Genomic DNA, 20,830 nt, shown 5'->3' with positions numbered 1-20,830 from the left:
AAAAAAAAAAGAAGAAGACATAATAAGAGATCTTAAAGAGAGAAATATGGAGTAATAGAGTGTCAACTATATATTCTTGATTACAATTGGGAAATTTCAAATTCGGTTCTTGCAATTTTCTCTATTCTTTTTCTTAATAAGCTTGCCGCTCACTTGCAATTCAAAGAGTAATTGGAAATTTTTGCGAATGAATGAATTAATTAATTAAACTATGAACATGTTTAGGTGGGGGGGCACATGTCCATGCTGCTGGCCTCCTCTGTCAATTCTTGAAAGTGAAGGATTCCTCTGACTATATATTAATACATAGTAGATATATAGATGATGCCATGGATTCCTTCATTATAATTAAAAAGACTAGGCAATAGCTCGCGTGAATGAAAAGTTCTCACGATTGGCAATAGAATGTGAATGATTTAAGGACACTAACGGTATCAGGCACTAATGCTGCAAAAATGTACACTTTAATATGATCGATAACACGGTTGTCATCAGTCTTCGCTAGTTAACCCGTACACTAGGTCGGCTTTAAGCATCTTCTAACCTATGGATATGGGTAGGATCCTAGTAGAATGCATGGGTAGGATCCTAGTAGAATGCACGGGTTTTATGGTAAAGCGGGTGGAACTGCGAGCAGAATTGGTAGAATTCGATAACTCGTAAAGCTCATAGAGTCCAACTCATTTTGAGTCGTGTCACATTATTTCAAAAGATAGAATGGGTCAGGCCCACTTCGGCCTTGTGTCCCATGCCCGGCCCATAATAAATTAATTGCAATTTTCCATATTCGGAGTTCAACCCACCCCCCACCCCCCCCCCCCCCCCCCCCCCCCCCCCCCCCCCCCCCCCTCACACTTTAATTTCTCAGCTCAATAGTTCTTCTTAGACTCCTCTCCCGACTTATCGGTTATTTTGAAAGATAGATTTCATATCGAAGGTATATCAATTTAAGGGGTTCCCTCCGGGTCCATGTACACTCTCGTAACTTGACAATTTTTAATTGACAATATAAAAGTTAAGCATGGGTGATCCTTTAGTATAGTTGATAGTCGACTTGACTTCATTTTCGAGGTCAAGAGTCTCTGGTTTTGTGTGGCAATTAAGTTTGACCACGACAAATTAAAATGTGCGAAACAACAGAATTCTTTGTATGTGAATCAGAGTTCTTCCATATATTTAATCTAGTGTTAATTTCTTTCACACGTAAACGGTTTTAACTCGCCATGCTCAACTGCAAAGTACAAATACGCTTTCCATGCTCAATTGGAACTTAATGTGTCGATCATGTTCGAGTCGATTAAGATCAGTTTCAATAAATCATGATGAGCAACCAATGCACAATCTAATACATGTGCTCCTTCGGTAAGATGTGAACTCAAAGTTGGTAGGTACCGCACAACACTCAAAAAAGTTCGTGGAAAATAGGGAAAAAAAAATTACCTAACCTCTTTTCTGGTTTTGACTCCTGGTTGCCTGTTGGTCCACCTGTGAATTTCTGTGACAGATCATTCCCTTGTTTCCCAACCATCTCTAAGCAGGCAAAATTGGATCCCCAAGTCGTTCAAACTATGGCAGCTCAGCTCAGTTGTATTGGAAAGCTTGCAAAACTGGTAAGTTCACTTCAGTCAGTGCGTGGAATCAGTTAAAGCCTAGAGGAGTGAAAGTGGATTGGTGTAGGTCGATCTGGGTTTCCTGGTTGCATCCCTATAATTGCATTCATTTGTTGGCTCGTTTGGCGTACCATAGGCAGACTTATGAATTGGATTGTTCTACAAAATGCTAATTTGCGAGTATCGCGGGCAGGAGGTGGAGAGTAGGAATCATCTATTTTTCTCCTGTCCAGTTACTCAGTGTGTTTGGTTGAGTATACTTACTAGATTTGGAGTTAGGAAGCAAGTGATGAACTGGGATATCGAAGCAGGTTGGATCGATTCCGATGAAAGGAAGAAAACTCGATGTAATAATCTGGAACTTGCTGTTATGTCTATGTTACATGGCGGGAGAGGAACTTCAGAATTTTTCAAAAACAGGACCTCTACTGTCAGAGAGTTAGTTAGCAAAATCTTAGCTTATGTTAAAAGAGAGAGTTCTCACACTTCTTAATGAACAGAGCAAAGTTGGTAGATTCAGTTTGGCTCCTTTGTTAGGTCTTTTTGATGTTCCTGGACAAGTGTTGTAATTGTAAATACCAATTTTGATGAATGAAATGAAGAAACAACACTAATCACCCAAAAAAAAATTACCTAACCACAATTTAAAATATACGTATGATAGAAAATATATAACTTAAAATGTAAAATTTTATTATATAAATTCACGTTAGCAATTAGCTACCAGCACCCACTCCTTCAAGTAGGACTTAGATCAATGCAGTCTCCATCACTCATGGTTTTAGATGTAAACGTAGATATAAATAAATAAATAATTTTGTTTGGTAAAACTAAATATTGATTGGTTATAGTAGTTTTGCGCTTATTTTTCTTAAATAAGATCTCGAGTTCAAGTTTTGTAAATTAAGAAAATTCATACTAGAAGAATTTTAACCCTTTAATAGGCAACCAAACTCGAATAGGATTACTCGAAACCCGTTAAGCTTTCGAATATCATGATTAAAAAATTAATTTTCTAAATTGACAATGACAGCATCTTCGTGGGTTTGACAATTCTAATGAATGCAGTCCGCTGCCTTTTTCTTCTCTTTCCAATTTTTTTTTGGTTCAGATTTTCTCGAAAGCTAGTCTTCGTCTTCGCAGTGATGTCCACGAAATTGAAAAATAACTTTTTTCTTCTATTCTTCGTCTTTCCAATTTTTTTTTTGGTTGATCCGAAAGGGATGTAAGATTGGAAAATAACTTTAACAATTACAGGTCGAAGCCAAATTCCATACGTGAATATCATTATCGAGGACCAAGTCAACTGACCCAACTCCGAGAATTTTGTCTACGCTCCACGCGGAGAAATGGTCTTACCTCGTATTACGACGGATAGGAAACTTTCATGAGAAATTGGTTTCCCCATTACAAAAGATCCAAAATTAATTAAAGTTGGGTATTTTTAGATACTAGAGTACGCATTGAAATAAAATTCAAAATTAATTAATAAGAAATTAATGAATTTCACCAACAAAAGAAATTAATGAATTTCTAACTATGGTGTTGCCATTGACAAAATGCCCCGATATTTTCTTACTCCAGTACTGGACCCCGAGATAACCTGAAATTGAGGGATTACCCCAAATTTCGAAAAAGTTATATAGTGACACAAATCGTCAAAATATAGAATACACTATAATTTCATCATATGATGCATGCACGTTGACCGAATAACATACCACATTAATTGAAAAACACTACGATATTTTATTGCAATCAATACAAGTTAATTGCGTTTCATACCATTTTGCACTTTTCATTGCAATAATTCGTGCCCGTGCAGCCCTCGAAATCTCTCTCCATACCGCGGCAATCCGTCATCATAATAAAAGCTTCCTAGTTGGGCAATTTGTCAAAACGGTTATAGTTGATGGGAGCTTTTGCAATTACACAAAAAGATAGGGACAGTTAATATATTTCTATATTTTCACACGGCTCTGTCCGTGTATAAATATAAATATATAGACGCATTTCTTCCAGTACATCTTAATTTAAGCCGCATATATGGCTCCCTATCTGCACTACACTGCTCTGGCTCTTCTCGTCATCCTCGCTTCTTCTCCACCCTCGGACCATGTCGTGGCAGCCCCGAGCCACCACCGTCCGGTTGGCATGAAGTCTCTCCACTTTTCGTTCTTTCAGCATGAGACGATAAATAAGACGGGGTACATCATAGTGAACGGCGTCCCGGGGAAAGGAGTTGTCAGCCAGACGACCACGCCTTTCGGCACTATCTTTGCTTTCCAGGACCCCATGACCGTCACAGCCAACCGGTCGTCCAAGTTGGTCGGAATTGCTGAGGGAACCTCTATCACATCCAGGTTGCTATTCACATTAATTACTATTGTTTCTTGAAAAGTTATAGAAAAAGTTCACATAGCTAGTTTTGCTAAATCACTTGTTTACACAAAGGATGCATATCACAGATGGTTTATTGGTTGTTTCACACAATAAAAGACTCAAGACTGGAGATCCAATTATGGATATACATACGATCGTGTGAAGAATTGAGAACCTTCCTATCTAGGACTATATATGAAGCTGGCCGAACAAAATTTTTACGCCCAAGCTATAATTCGGTCCGGCCGGTCACGGCCAGAGTCGAGCAAGCACTACCCCCGACAATTGCAATGTCAATAAAATTGCTGGATATACAACTTAAAACTTTTCATGTTCTTATTATCATTACTCAAATAATACAGCTGGGCTTGGGCCTCTAATTAAAGCCGAAGAGGCCCCGAACGAGTTGTTTGACTTTTGACTACGAAACTGCATATATTATGTAAATGTCTGTAATGCAGCATTGTCACTCTATTTCTTAATTATCAATCATTATATTAATTTTCAATGCATTCCGGGAAATTCTACTACACCTGTAATCATTGTATGTGTAATCACTTTTTTCTTAGACCGTGGATGACCAATTAATTTTTTTATGAATCATCAACTTGCAATTTGACAATCTAAAAAATTAATTGGATCCAAAGGTGATTGCATTATGGATCCCTTTTGCTTGTTTGCATTTCCAGTGCGCGCGCAAGCTGTTACTATAGAAAATGTCTCTCTCTCTCTCTCTCTCTCTCTCTCTCTAATGGGTGTTTCCTTTATGGGTATAGAAAATATCGCTCATTCTAACGAAAAAAAATAGAAAATGTCTCTCAACATATCATGTTTTGTTATACGAAAAAGGATTAATGATCATCATTTAATTTGCGGACTAAAACGTATGTTTTTACAGCCTTGATGGGCTTCGGAGCATATCGATAGCGAAGATCACACTCGACTTGAAAGGACACAAGGGCTCGATTTCAGTGGTTGGAGGGACACATAACATCAAGCCTTCTGACCATCCGGTGGTCGGGGGGACAGGGGATTTCATGTTTGTCCAAGGGACGGTGACCTCATCTCCGGTGGAGCTTGAAGGCCTCACCGTCGTGTACAAGATTGAGTTTCATCTTTACTGGCCTCCCTACGCAATGAAAACCTAAAATCCTCTTGTAGGTCTCTCCGGTTGTCAATCGAATATTGGGAAACTTAAGGTAGGTGAACGATGTCGTTGGTTTGCATATTGTTGGCTTGTAATAGATGTAATGACTAGAAGATATTTTAGCATTTACTTGGCGATTTCAATATAAATTTTATTTAACTAATTAAGTAGCAAGGCCTATGTTACGGAAAATGCATGTTGTAATAAATAATCAATTTTTATCAGATCACAATATTTATTCTATCACTTAGATTACGTTTGGTCCACTGGAATAAAAATGAATAAAATGAAATTGATATCTCATCCCTTCACTTCATTCTCTTTTTCAATAACTCTTTCATTAGTCGGAAAAAAAATTCTGTTAGCATGGTCTTCTTTCTCTAATATGAAGGAATGAATTTTTCTTCGAAAAATTTAAACAATACCCATTCCATTATTTCAACTAATTTTTTTTATTTAAGTCTTTTGCATTTTTAACATATATACATATTAAATGACATCTTGAATAACGATTTTATTTTTTGATTGCACTTGTTCATATTTCAAGTTCAAAAAAAAATCTCAATATAATTAGTTTTCGTTTTATGAAATTCATTCCATTACATTCTATTCTTAACAAACATGACCTTATAAACCTTGTAATAGATAAGAGGCATACCCGTGTTGTGCACGAAAAATGTACTAATATAATTGAAATGACATAAATATGTATTGGAAAAATAAAATTTACTTCGAGATAAGGTTCAATATTCCACTTTGAGACATATTTTTGGTTTAATATAACAATTTTTTTAAAAGTCAATTATATATATTGTGGTAAAAATTATAGTGTTTGAAACAAAAAGAAGAGGAAGGGAAAGTAGCATTTATGACTCTATATGTGGAGAGAGAGAGATAAGGATAGAAGATAGAGTAGGAACAGTGGAAAAAAAATAGGGGTCGTTTTTCAAGCATAGTTACTAATCATAGCCTTGATTAAATGATTGTTACTAATTATAAATATTTTTTACGGTTACAAAGGTAGGTTCATGGCCTAGTACAATGACATATATAGAAATTCTAATGGCTAATGAAGTAACACCGATAGTCCCATTACGAGTATCGAACCCGGGACCTTCTAGTTATCAGGTGAGAGTACAATAATATAAACATTTTTACCATCATAGCCTTAATTAAATGGTTGTTATTAATTATAAATTTATTTTTTTATAAGGGATGCTCAAGGCATAGAACAATGAAATATATAGAACTTGAACTCATGCACCCAATAACTAATAAAGGGGCATGAGTGGTCTCATCACGAATATCGAACTTGAAATCTCTTGTTATCATGCGAGACTAGAGAGTGCGTCACTACTCTACACACCCTTTGATTAATTTATAAACGTTCCACTAACTTAAAGTTACACCATAAAGGGTTTTTTTTTTCTCTATAATAGTATAGATGACACCTACATAATTTTCTTTGGATAATTAGCACTGCATTTTTTTAGTGACATAACAAGTATTCTCATCATACTAATTGAGTATAATCTCATTTCAGAGTCGTCTTGACCTTACTAAGAATCTTTTCTTTTCTTTTCTTTTTTGGTGCATGCTACCCGGTAAGCTCGAGTCAGATTTGTCCACTAAATGGTAAAATTCTTCCAATCGTGAATTTTTTTCCATTCACAAAACTTAAACCCGATACCAATAAGGTTTATTCAAAACTCGAGATTTGTTTTGTCTTTAGTACCAATTAAATGCTAATAAATTTTGGACTATCTAAATTAAATTATATTAATTAGAGAATGAAATCTAATAATTGCAAAATGAATACAAGTCTAGCTGGCTGATTTTCCTTTTGGCGGGAAAGAGAGATATGAGGTTACCAATTATATCTTCCAACCAGTGTAGTGCTTGGATTTTTTATACCAAAACTGGAACAACGAAAATATGGTATGTGAAAGTTCTACTAGAAAGAAGTGGTCGAGGACTTCATTTAACATAGATATTAAATTAGGAGAAAGTATACATGCTCATCTATTTTCTTATTTTAAATTAAATTTGAAATCCTTTTAAATATCATATGGACAGTAAGATTATGAAGGCGGTCGATCAAACATATATATAGATGTCTTGTTTGGACCGGTTATAACAAGAGATCAATTTTGGTATAAAATTAAGGCAGCATCAAAACCCCCTCAACTGGAGGAAAAATTAAAAAATCGAACCTGAGTTAGAATCCACAAGTTGTGTGTATTAAAAACCATTTTGATCATTTGTATGGTTTTGGGCGCCAAACGGTTTGAACTTAATAAACAAATGATCGATCATCGAGGCAATACTAGAATAGTAGGATTTCCCATGGCAGCCTTGAATCTCAATATTGGAACTAATTGAACTGTGCCCTGGACCGACCTTGAGCAAGTAGCATATACAAGTCCACACTCCATCTAATTTTAAGTTTATCGAGCTATTATGCTAGCCGGCCGTATCTGTTAAATATCTATCTCTTATACAACCAACACGATATTATTTTATCACAACCTGCGTCAAGCACAAACCTCCTGGCTCCCTGGAACCACCCTATGGTATCCTTGTTTACTACGACAACATCATAATACACATCTATATAGGCCCAATGACAATCTTAGACAGATCCATCTAAATATAGCAGAAAACTTCCTCCACACGTACATTTTCTCTCACGATTATCAGTAATTTGGCCGAATTGTCATTCTTATAGTGAGCAATATATATTCGTGTATAACATATATATAAGTTTTATTATTTGTATGTGTACACTGTATATACTATAATTATAATGTCCACATTCATGCATTTGCCCCATGCATGCAACGTTGTTGAACCTTCGATGATGAAATGCTCTCTCTCTCATCTTCGTCTTCTTAGGCCCATGCAAAAGGTCGCGTTGGTTGGCTGTAAACCATTGCACTCTTTCACCACTCATACGTATACACATACCCGTTCACATATACATATATTCAGTATTATTTATTATAAATTATATAATTATGCAAATCGTCAGAGGGGGAGAAAAAAGGAATTAGAAGAAAGAGCAAATTGTCGGTGAGTAACCGCCGGTCCGGAAAACTGCCCTTTGTCCCTCCCCTTTGCAAATGCAAGGTCGTCTCTCCTTATATAATCTGCCCTATACGTGCCTCTTCGTCAAACCCATTTCCGAAACAAATGTTGTCAGAGAGAGGCCCTTAGCAGCCTCTCGGTGGGGCAACACTTTATGATAAGTTGACAATAAGATCATAACCCTAGCGAGTAGCGAGTCATTTCCTCATCATCGTCTACCATCTCGATGAATCCCGATGAGGACATGACTCATAAGCAGCAGGGCCACACTGGGCCCAGCGCGGGTGGTGATGACCAGGGTGGCGAGGAAGGATCCCCACCATGCCAGGCTTCCCCCCGAAAGGACCAGGCCTCCAGTGATCAGGGTGCTGATGATGTCCCCGTCCCTCAACCTCTTCTCGATACTGGCGAGAGTGTGGGCCAACAAGCTCAAGAGATCGGGGGAGAAGGCCCCAGCACCGGACGTGGGAAGAAGCGGGGCCGCCTACCTAAGGGAAAGGAGGTGGCATCTGAGGCAGCTGCCCTGATGGAGGCCGAGCGGCCTAAGAAGAAGGTGGAGTTCGATGCACCAGAGGTCCCGAGGCCATGCAGTGTATGTGGGAAACAGTTTACGAGTTACAAGGCCTTATTCGGGCATATGAGAAGCCACCCGGATAGGCTTTGGCGGGGGGCCTTCCCTCCTCCCTCAGCCTCCCCGCCATCTTCTCCAGGTCAGGATATCGTACAGCAAGGGGAGCAACTTGCTTCAAGTTTGCTCTCCATCGGGCAAAGGATGCTTGAGGCTACCAATGAGGCCAGCGATGAAACGGCAACAACCTTATGTGATCAATCAACTCGTGGCGCCAACCCAAGAGGCCTCGATATTGATTTGAACATGCCGCTGGACCCGATACCATCCGAGCCCTCTTCTCCAGTGAAGGAGGCTGGGGGGAACAAAGAAATTGATCTCAACAAGGAGGCATCCGACGATAGCGAGGGCAACAACCAGTGATGGGTGCTGCTCTGCTTTGGGGTGATTGCGTGGGAAGATCTAGGGCTTGCAGGTCATCAATTGATGAGAGAAAGCTTTGGCTGTTGTTAATGTTTGTATGTAAGTCTTGAATAAATGTCATTGAACTGTCTGATAATGCTAGTTACTTTTCGTGATGCCAGGGGAACTTTAAACCTGGTTCGTTTTTCATTGTTCTTGGTGCTTGCATAATCGAACACACTTAGAGATAACGATATGTTGCTGTTAGAGATAAACTGTTTCCATTACCCCTTTGGAGTGTCGGTTGCTCGATCGATCAGCTTGCTGATCGATTGCTTCCGATTTGGCTATATATATTTATGTATGATCTTGATTATTATAGCTTGTGTGTCATGTGCCCACAATCTGAGCGTGAAACTCACATTCTTGTGTCTCTCTAATCATTGTCATTCTTGTGATCTATAATGATTTTTTTTATCATTGAGATCATAAGGTATTTTCAGCTTATTGATTGAGGCTAATCATAGTTCGAGTGTTGGTTTGGCATATAGTCTGAATTGATTTTAGCCATAACCTCTAATTTGGTAAATATACATACACAACTGTCAGGTTAATAAATGAGTATGAACACAGAGGCTCGGTGATGAGGTGGATTTCTGATTCATTTTTGGTAGATGTGCTATTGTTATGTTCCATTGGTATAATTATTTTCAGTAGGATGTTCCGTTAGTATTATTAAGCATATGTTTTCTAGGGTTTCCATGTTCTACATTCCTTATATGTATAAGAAGTGTGATTTCGACAGTATAATGTCATGTCCATATATATCTTTTAACTTGATGTTGTTTAATTAAATGTTAGCTGTCTAAGTTCCATGAATCCATAGGAGATTATGTTGAATTAATTATATGGATTAATGAGGATTTGCACACTCTTCTGTAATTCCAATGACAAAACCCGAACAACTCAGTTTTTTTCTTCATATGGAATTGTCGTGGTCTTGCAAACAACAATGCAGTGAATATCATTCGAGACCTGATAGCAACACACCGACCTGATGTGTTGGTGCTCATGGAGACAAGACTTAACCTTAGTCATGAACGGGAGTTTGTAGACAGACTACCGTTTGATGGCTGAGAGGCTACTCCCACTATAGGGCACAGGGGCGGAATCCTACTTATGTGGCACTCAAATTTTGTCCTCGTCAATACTCTTGAATACACAGAAGAAGAGATTCATGCCATTATGGGGGTAAGAAATTCCAACTTCAAGTGGCTTTTCTCTGCGATATATGCAAGCCCTAGGCTAGAAAAAAGAAGAGTTTTATGGAGTAATCTAGAGTCTGTTGCTTTACTTCATAATATGCCTTGGTGTGCTACAAGTGACTTCAATGAAGTTTTGAATGATTCTTTTGAGGGGGTGGGGAGGAGGGGAGGAAGGAGGGGCTCGGTCTTAGACAATTGTTATTTTACAGATTTGGGCTCTTTTGGTCCTCGTTTTACTTGGACCAATCTTCGTCAATTGGGGGGTCTCATCCAGGAAAGGCTAGATTGAGTGATGACTAATTCTGCTTGGAGATTGTTATTCCCTAATGCCGAGGTCCATCATTTACCTAGAGTACATTCGGACCATTGCCCAGAGTTAGTGATATTTAATCCTCTCCCTTGATTTAGTTTTCTGACAGGCCCTTCATGTTCGAGACTACGTGTCTGTCTCATCCCAATTTCAAGGATCTAGTCAGAGAGGCTTGGGAGGAAGGGGATCATAATCTTTCTTCTTTTGTTAAATGTTTTGCTCTTAGGGTGTATCAATGGAATATTGATGTTTCTGGAAACATTTTCATAGAAAATATAGGATTCTCGCAAGGTTAGAAGGTATCTAAGAGAAACTTGCTCACCTTTCTTTTATTCTTGTTAATTTGGAAAATCTCTCCGTCAAGAGTTTAATTCTATCCTTAGAAATGAGCATGATCGTTGCCTTTTAAAATCTCGCTCGGAATGGATTTTAAAGGGGGAGTGTAATACAAAATTTTTCCATGTGTTTACTTTGATCAATAGGCGCCATAATAAGATCATTGCTTTGAAAAATTCTATGGGGAATGGATATTAGACCATGTTCAGCTCATGGGATCTATTATCTAGTTTTTTATTAACCTTTATACTTTTGGTTTTTCTAAATCTCATCTGAAATTTCTGTGCTACATGAATGCTTTGAAACTTATTCCTGATGATCTTGTTCAAGCCATGCTTGCTCCAGTGAAGGATACTGAAATTCATGGGCCCTAAATTGTTTAAAACATTTAAAAGCTCCTAGCCCTGATAGGCTTCACCCCATCTTTTTTCAAAAACAATAGGATGTTGTTGGGAACTCTCTTGTAGAATTTGTCAAATGAGCTTTTAGGGATAGGACTCTCCCATAAGGGGTCAATTATACTCTCATTTCTTTAATTCCTAAATGTCATAATCCGGAGAGTATATTGCAATTTCGTCCTATTAGTTTCGTAATACTAGCTACAAAGTCATTTCTAAGATTTCAGTGGGACGTATCCACCCTTTCCTTGATGGTTTGATATTTCCTTTCCAATCAAGTTTTATTCAGGGGTGAAGGGCAAGTGACAATTTTGTTATTTTGAGAGAAGCCATTCATATTCTAAAAAAGAAAAAGGGAAGAAGGGCTTATGATCTTAAAATTAGAATTGGAAAAGGGATAGACTTGAGTAGAGTTTTGTTAGGGATACTCTTGCATTTTTTAATTTCCCTAAGTTTATCATTCAGCTTATTATGCATTGCATTTCTTCCTTCAAAGTGAATGTGCTTTTTAATGGGGGCCATTTAGCTTTCTTTCTCCCATCACAAGGCCTCCGTCAAGGGGATCCTCTTTCTCCATATCTCTTTATTTTGTTTGGATTATGTTTCCCATTTGATTGACAGGGAAGTATAGAGTGGAAATTGGAAAAAGGTTCCATCTTTCAAGAGGTTATCTAATCATTTCACACATATTTTAAGCGGATGATATCATTCTGTTTGGGGAGATGGATGATCATACGTGCTCTACTATGGTTAACTTGCTTAATCTTTTATGTTCTTTATCTGGACAAAAAGTGAATAATGCGAAATCTCAAATATGTTTTTCTTGAAATGCTTCCCTCAATTTGAGGAATAGACTCAGCAGTCTGTTTAGGCTATCAGAGACTTTTAGTCTGGGGAAATACTTAGGCTTTAGCATGGATATGCCTACTACTAAGTCTAGTTCTTTTAATTTCTTAGTGGATAAAGTGAAAGATAGACTCGGGGGGTGGAGGTCTAGGCTCCTATCCATGGCTGGTCGTGCAATCTTGATTGATTATGTGCTGAATGCAATTCCTTCATATATTATGCAATTATCCCAAAATGTGTGTATAACCCTTGATTATCTTAACAGGAGCTTACTTTGGGGCTTTTCGGAGGATAAAAAGAAACTACATTTAGTGGTTTGGGATACAGTTACACTCCCCAAAAAAAGTGGGGGGTTTGGGTATTAAATGTGCGGAGGGCCGTAATCTAGCTCTACTTGGGGGCTTTGCTTGGAGAGCCCAACAAGACAGCAAGTCTTGGACTCGCATCTTACGTCATAATTATCGAGCAAGGCCTCGCCCTAGAAAAGGTGCTTCCTGAATAGATTGGCCCTGCAACATGGTAATTTTGTTTGTAGCTTGGGTACTAAATGGGCCATTGAAGGTGGTCAAGAAGTGAATTTTTGGTTTGATACTTGGGCTGATATTGGACCATTAAGGTCGCTTATCTCGGGCCCACTAGCGGAAAGGGAAAACAACATTTCTGTGGTTGAGGTACTCAAACGGGATGGATCATGAGATTGGGGAAGTATCTTTTTCTATATCCCTGGCTCGATCTGCAATGTTATCCTCAGTGTCCTAAGGTCTATTGGGAACCATTCAATGGATGCTTGAGTGTGGAAATACTCGAGTAATGTCTGATTGAACACCAAATCAACCTATGAACCGGTTTGTGGGCGAGACGCTAAGGCCATTGATAACGAGTGGCAGTGGCTTTAGAAAACTCCCTTACCCCCAAGGATTATCAACTTCCTATGGCTCTGTTGTCATGTAATTAATATTATAGGAAACCTCAATAAAACTAAAGTTGTAACTATATATTGTCTAGTTCAGTTAAGCGGATTGATCCCGATCTCGTACTTTTCTATTAGTAACACTAGTCATATATAAACTTGTAGTTGCACTCTTAATATTGATTGATTTAATTAATAATTAATTAATTATAATTTTTATAGTTATTAAGTATTAATATTATTATTTAATTTTTATTTTATTAATATTATTATTTCATTTTATTTTAATACACTTAAATTGGTTATTTAAGGACCTTTTGCGAGTAAAAATGTCGCCCCTGCTCGTGCAAGTGAGCGATGTATTATTATTTTTTATTGTTATTTTTATCCTGTATTATTTTTTTAAAAGATTATCTTGTGTTATGATTTTGGCTTTATTTTAAGGGCATGTGGTTTTGATGTAAATTTTGAATTTTTTTTGGAAAATTCTGAACTTTTCATATAATAGTATAATTCATATGACATTTCGTATTTTTGAATTACAACAATTTTTATGACATTTTATCTTCGTAAAAATTAATCATATATTACATCACCACTTACATTAATTCTTAATAATATATATATACATATATATCAAACACAATAATTTCACATTTTAATTAATTATCTGGTAAAAATAATTTTCTGATTGAATTTTTCTGTAGTGCTCATATTCCTCGTAATATATGTAATACTTGAACCAGATTACTTGAAATCATTCCACTCTCTTCTTTATCACAGTTCTTTTATCAATTCCTCTCATAAATTTCTGCTCTTGGTTATTAATTTTCTTCATAAGTGTTAGTACTTAGTAATCATAAATTCTCACTTTAATTATAAATTGACAAATGTCATTTTCTAACAAGTTGGTGTGTATTGTAAGATCTGAATTGCGTCAAGCAATTTCAATTCGCATCCTATTTTTTCTCCTTCCCTTTTGACTCCACGTTTTAATTTGTTGTATCAAATCTACATTTTTATTTATTCTTTTTTCCTAAAGTTTTACCAATTCTTTTTGCGTCTACAATTATTATTCTTATATTCAGTTTTATTCCAACATGATCTTAATTAAATGATATGAACTAAATGGATTCATATTATAGAGGTAAATAATCGTAACAAACATAAATTTGATTTTTCCGAGCTTCTAAAAATCTATCTATGAGAGAAACTTGAAAGAATTCGACAGTTTTGTTGGTTCGTGAAGATTAAAGATGAAGCAAGATCCAATATAATGGGGGCTGAATTCAAAATTTTCACTACAAAAGTAGCTAGAAACGAAAATTGCGATAAGGGAGAGAAAAATAAAATTATTCCATAATAAGATGTATTACTCGAATTATTATTTGAACTTAATATTTATTTAACATGTCAATTTTGTAATTAACTTATCTGCAAGGTGCGGCAACATTCCCTAGCAATATCATATACATAGTCATGCACGTATATTCTAATAACCATCAACCAAAAAACAAAGCTCTAAAGTTTTAATAAATAGTGCCTAGTTTAACGAAGCGGAACGGTCCCAATTCTTGTATTGCATTCGGAATAATACTTATCATAAACTCGCCAATAGTTAACTATAAATGATGATACACACACACACACACACATATATATATATACAGATTTTAAGAAATAGTCAAGTAATATTTTATTAATATAGTTTATAAGTATAAAGTTCCTCCTTCCCATATAATTGTCTAGTTCAACAAAGCAGATCGACCCGATTCTTGTACTATATGAATAACAATAGTATTCATCAACAATTAACTATACAGAGTCTTAGCTAGTTCAATAAAAGCGGATTGATTCCGATTCTTGCACGACACAAAATAACAAGAAGACTAGTTATGAACTCACTAACAATTTACTATATGAGTTCTAGGAATTAACCAGGTAACGGTTGAAAGATATCTAAACATAATTTAAAAAGAAAATAAAAGGTTCTACATATGCAGTACTTGAGAAATTACACGAGTTTATGAGCCCCTTAATCTGATTCTCAATATTTGTCGAAAGAAGAAATTATTCTTCTCATGTCTAGGATGATTTTTTGTTGTTAATAAGACTGCGTTATTCCCGATTGAATAAAATTGTTAACAGGCTTGCCATCTAACCGGAAAATTGTTAAACGGCTTTTTAAAAAAAAAAAAAACCTTTAAAAGCATAACTTTCTTAAGATGAAAATTTATAGCAAATTATATTTTCGATACATTGACATATAATATATATGCAAGAGAAAGAGAGCGAGAGAGCAAAACAATACAATAGGAAGAATTTGATCTTTATTCTGTAACGGTCTCATTCAATTTTCTTAGTAACATGGTGGATATTGATTAACAACAACCAAAGGTTGGCTTTGGAAAGAAGGAAATCAGACTACATCCCATCAAAGCAACCTCAAGTTGCTGAGTTATTTTTTAATGGGCTCCAATAAAGGTTCTTCCAATATCATCCCCAACGACCAGAATATCGACCCGAGTTGTCTTCGACTTCATATGGAGAAGTTAGTTTCGAACGAACAAACTCTGTACAGGAAGATCGCCCCTGTGTTATTGTTGCTGTTGCTGTTCAGTGTCTGATATTAGGAAGACTGCAGGTTCACATTTCGATGTGTAACCAAACTTCGGCGTAAAGTACTTTCTGTAAACCCCAGTCAGTTTCCCTGTCCTTGCCCTCTCATGGAACCCGACAATCAGCCTCGAACATTCACTGTAACACGAGAACCGAATAAGGAAAACAATCGGATGTTATTAGTTAATGCATTTTACGTGCCGAAAAAAAGTAAGTTTCCATATTTGAGAAAGCAACATGCACGCAACAAATTCCCTATGCTCGAAACACTCGTTAACAACAGAGAAAATCATTAAGCATATGGCATGATAGGATGACGAGGGAAAGGGAATTGAGACTCACAGGAGATGGTGCTGAGAGTACTGGGAGTGCCACTCGCAGGTTCGAGTCCACTGCTTGAAGCCGTAGAGAGTGCAGTGGGCGGTGAAGATTGCTGCAGCGGCCAAGAGGGATGGCGGAAACTTGAGCATCTCATACTCCACGAGCGACAGCTCCATTAGGTAGTAAGCTAGCCGGTCGAGCTGCGTTACATTGTTTGAACATAGCGAACATAAATTTCGGATCCAGTATATCAGAAAACTCGTGGATCGGGTCCAGTAGAAGGTTATCAGAAAGTTAATTTACCTTTTTGTCAGATTCAGCAGCCTTGAGGAACCTTTGCATGAAGACGTATGGAGTTGGCAGCGACATGTTGAACTGCAACGAGTTAAGCACCAAGCTTTCCTGCCATTTTCAGTCCCACACCCAGCTTTATTAAAATTGTCATGTGTAGTCCTAAGACTCATCACAAAAGAAGGTTTTTGGTCCCGGAATCATTCAACTGGCCAATTTCTATGCCTATGCGCCAAGATCTACGATTTGGTGGCCTTCAACAACAATGGCACAACCTTAATTCAGATTGTTTCAATTTGGTCCCTGTAGTTGAAGTCGATGCAATGGGGCCCCTCATACTTTTGAATGGAAAACAGAAGTGGTCGTAGAAGAGTCTAATAAAGCTATACTAAATGTGCCAGAAGAGAGTGGTCCCTTGTTAGACAGTACTATGAGGACCGAGTTAAATTTGATCGAACATCGGCAGTTGATAATCTCTCGAATGCTATCATTCCCATGAAAGAACAGGAAATTACCATTTCGAGAATATCGTCTCGGGTATAAGCCTTGTCCGAGATGAGGATCAAGTCCCCGACCATGGGAACAGACACTTCCTCGTATTTGCAGGCCAACAGCATTGCAACCAGCCCGACCAGCTGGAGTTTCTTCCTAACAACAGTTTGCCGCGCCAAGAATCTGTCTATGATGTTGACAGTCAGGAACAGCGTCTCTTGCATCAGATCGAACTTGTCGTGGACCTGCACAGAGGATGTAGCAAATTTTACGACCAAATTCATGAAAAAAAATTATATATCCTCAGCAACATTGATGGGCTTGTTGACTCGTTTACTATAATACTATTGTACCTCGATGAGCCAGTCGATGAGTATTGCCCTCATCTTCTCATTGATGTCAAATTGCTTTGACATATAGTCCGGGGAGACACAGCTACAGTTCTGCAGGAAAAAGGGTCTGTCGATATAAAAATTTTCTTCTTTCCGGGTCCCGGTTTAACCATTTATATGTTCCGTTCCGGGTTTAATAATTAAGGAATGTACCTCCATCTTCCTGTAGTAAGCATACAGGTCTTCAACATAATCAACAACTGCAAGTGGGTTCTTCTTGTCCCTTCCATCAATGTCCATAATTGGCTCCTCCTCCTCCTCCTCTATGTCTTCCATTTCCACTTCATCCTGAAAGAATGTTTTCGATCATCAGCATCAACCGTGTCAAACTAATTATGCAAACTGCATAGGAAAAATTAGAGCTAAGGAACCTGTGTAATTTTTACCATGTAATCACCAGCTTCTTCTGGCTTCCCCTGTTCAGGAAGTTCGAAGGACATTGGGACTGGCTCGCTGTTTTCCGTCGATTCATCTGTGTCTATGAATATGCAATCCCCAAAGTCGTTGTTCAAGTCCAGTATTGACGGCTTTGCCTTCTCAGTTTCCTTCTGAAGGAAAAGAATCAAACTTTTGTTAATTTCACACTTTAACTCAGCTTATTCAGGGATAAAAGATGTACCCAGTTGCCCCGGGAAGAGGGTTGATTCGAACCTCGGGGCACACTTGCTGCGAGTTCGCCAATTGCACCGCGAATTTCCTATTAACAGCGAGTAAAATGTAAGAAATGGCAGTAAAGTTCTTCTCTTTTCCAGACAATTTCGAATTCTTAGATCCCCTTTTTTGAAATATTGAAAGTCAATCATTCCTTTAAGAAAAAATTAAAATTTTTTAAATATTTTAGTATTGTCAAACAGTTAAATTCAAATCTTTTTATGTTCCAAAGAGAGAGATATCGCAATGAAAGATCTGAATTTGAAACTACAACTCGAAACTTCCCGGAAAATACACATCCAAGAGATCCCTAACCTCGTGATCGGTCTGTGAGCTGCCGGAGCAGGCTGCTGTGTCTTGCCGGAGACCGCTTCCTTCCTGCATCGTATCAAATCCGGAAAGGAGAAAAGGAAAATTAGATTCATCGAGCAATTCATGACAGAACCAGAGCAAAAAAACCCGAGAGTCGAATCTGTGTTTCGTTACCCCTGGAGGCCTCCCTTGGTGATGACATGGGGGAAAGCTCGAGCCCCGACCAGGTTCTGGTTGATGACACTGAGCGCCCTCCTGGTCTGCCTCGTGGGGACAACTTTTGCGGCGGGCCTGACGACGGGGTTAATGGGGTTGTTCTCGCCAGAAGAAGCCATGGTTGCTTTAACAGATTGATTCGTCCAAAGGGGCAGGTTAACCAGGTAAACAAGGACGCCACCCACAGAGACAGACCAACCCAACTCCCCCCCCGGAAGAACAAGAGACAAAGAGAAGAAGACCCCTCCGGAGAGAACAATAATTTCTCAGAGGGAGAACATCAAATTAATATTGCTGCCTGAAACTATAATAAAAAGGCAAGTGAGTGAAGGGGGGTTTAGAGAGAGAAAGAGGGGATGAGTTGTCGGGGAGAGAGATTACAAGATTAACATAATAGGGAAGGAGCTGCTCTGCTTACCTTTCTCTTTTCAAATGCAACGGCTAGTGAGGGAGAAGTGACCGTTGGATCCATGGGAGTGAGTGAGGAGAGGACTTTCCTCCTGCTTGTCCTAACAACGGACCCCTGCGGTGCGGCGTGCCGCACCTGATTTTCAAAATTTTGTTTTGATTGGCGAAAAGGAATCGCGTTTGGGGCCCACTCTGACACCCCTTTTTTCGGTTCTTAAATTCTTTCTTTATTGCTTTTTTTTTTGGTTGGTTTGCTTTTTACGGTACGTGATTTGGATTTGGATTAGATTTACAACGGAAGCATGTACGCTCCATCCCAAATCATTGCATACACATCATATTTTGGGGCAAAATGCAGGACCCGAGACCGATCGCGTATACGATATAGAGAGGGTACGTGCATCCGCTTGGACTGAATGATAGTTTCTGCAAAGTCGTGTCCATATGTTTCCGTGTTTGTTTGTACAAACTGACCTGTTAAGGAATTTCGGAGATATGCATTGGGATCGATCTGATCAATGGCGGTTGGGTCACTGGATAGGGTTTTTGGGTTTTCTGTATTATGGTGATCGATCCGGCTTCAAGGATGAAAATGTTTTTTTATCAGTTGAGTTTCATTAGCGTTACTGTTCTTTTAATTCGAGTTCAGTTCGAATCTGCACATAGATCCTTCAGCAATAAACACGACTTTAAATACAATAAGGAGAATTAGAAATATCTAACGGTATTAACGGTTCATATTGATGTAAATATTCTCCACAAACCGTCGATCCGCTTTCGCTAATCCGGGCCAAATATTAGTTAGGTACTACTGCTATAAACCGAAATAAAAATATATGAAAGCTCGTCTGAATTGTTAAACGCGATTCGTAAGTTCGACGTGCGTAAATACACTTCATTTTCCCTTGTTTGGCTTGACCTTATCCCCATTATTTGATGTAATTTTACATTGAAATGAATTTCCAAATATTTACACCCTTCTCCCTCAAAATTCGTGTCCAAATCGAATTGGATTTTTTTTGAAATGATTATTCAGGAAGTTTCTCATTTTGGACTTTTAGCTTTTTGCAGGTTATTTATTGTATCTATTAGGAGTAAAAGAAAAAAGGAAAAATATCGAACTGTAAATTTGCATTAATACAAGAGAATCTACAGATATTGCGTATATGCAATTAATTAAGTTCCCGTAATCTAATTGCAAAGACTTTCACTGGATACAATACAACATTTGTTGTCTGCAACATTTAAACAAGAAATAATTGCTTTGCCACGACATTTATGATTTACTTGGGACAGATACGGCTTTTTTCTTTTTTCAGTGAGACTTTAATTTCTTTCTACAAATCGTTCGGATCGCTGCTTTTTCTTAAATCATTCGGATCGCCGCATTTTCTTGCCTGTCCGATCAATTTACAAAGCATTGTTCCACTTGCTAAATTTGGGGAAGGCATGAATCAATTTGTTCGACGTGTTTAGATTGATTGTAACTGTGTACCTTTTATCTGTCACTGGCATACTGCTGATGCAGTTCTGATATGGAAAAAAAAAAAGTGACGCAATCAAACGAAGAAATATACAATATGCTTGTGCTCTTACACTCAAACCACAATCATCATCGTGAGATGATAGAAAAATGAAAAAGAAACAATTCGCAGAAGAAACATTCGAATTATTACTTTGTTGGTTATTAGTCCTCTTCCTCAGTACTTACATCTCCGAAATTCATGTCAGGAATCCAGGAGTAAAAACCAGGAAACTAATAATGCTACCCTAGTTTTACTCGTGCGGTATCAAAATTGATGCACAGTCGATACCCAAGGAGATACATCGATGTTCCGCCTGCATTTCATTCCTTTCACTGGCAAAA

At 37.8% G+C, this 20,830-nt stretch overlaps 3 protein-coding genes across 3 annotated transcripts; 2 read left to right on the top strand and 1 right to left on the bottom strand.

Moving 5' to 3' along the window:
- The first annotated feature begins 3,640 nt into the window (after positions 1-3,640).
- LOC116199202 (disease resistance response protein 206-like) lies at positions 3,641-5,382 on the top strand. Its single transcript, XM_031529489.1, has 2 exons — positions 3,641-3,973; positions 4,891-5,382. The coding sequence occupies exons 1-2, from the start codon at positions 3,657-3,659 to the stop codon at positions 5,138-5,140; spliced, it is 567 nt and encodes a 188-aa protein (XP_031385349.1). The 5' UTR covers positions 3,641-3,656; the 3' UTR covers positions 5,141-5,382.
- A 3,080-nt stretch (positions 5,383-8,462) lies between these two features.
- Positions 8,463-9,217, top strand: LOC116200307. Its single transcript, XM_031531167.1, has one exon. The coding sequence runs from the start codon at positions 8,471-8,473 to the stop codon at positions 9,215-9,217; it is 747 nt and encodes a 248-aa protein (XP_031387027.1). The 5' UTR covers positions 8,463-8,470.
- A 6,357-nt stretch (positions 9,218-15,574) lies between these two features.
- LOC116198781 (G2/mitotic-specific cyclin-2-like) lies at positions 15,575-18,942 on the bottom strand. Its single transcript, XM_031529013.1, has 10 exons — positions 18,514-18,942; positions 18,343-18,405; positions 18,028-18,073; positions 17,763-17,924; positions 17,530-17,664; positions 17,338-17,427; positions 17,008-17,229; positions 16,505-16,603; positions 16,223-16,401; positions 15,575-16,018 (listed from the first exon to the last, which is right to left on the bottom strand). Exons 1-10 carry the CDS (start codon positions 18,672-18,674, stop codon positions 15,859-15,861), a joined length of 1,317 nt encoding a protein of 438 aa, XP_031384873.1. The 5' UTR covers positions 18,675-18,942; the 3' UTR covers positions 15,575-15,858.
- Between the last annotated feature and the right edge of the window lie 1,888 nt (positions 18,943-20,830).

This window comes from Punica granatum, chromosome 3 (genome assembly GCF_007655135.1).
Source record: "Punica granatum isolate Tunisia-2019 chromosome 3, ASM765513v2, whole genome shotgun sequence".
NCBI classification, from domain to species: domain Eukaryota; kingdom Viridiplantae; phylum Streptophyta; class Magnoliopsida; order Myrtales; family Lythraceae; genus Punica; species Punica granatum.
The sequence above is the reverse complement of the archived record's forward strand: the minus strand, read 5'-3'. Positions and strand labels throughout refer to the sequence as shown.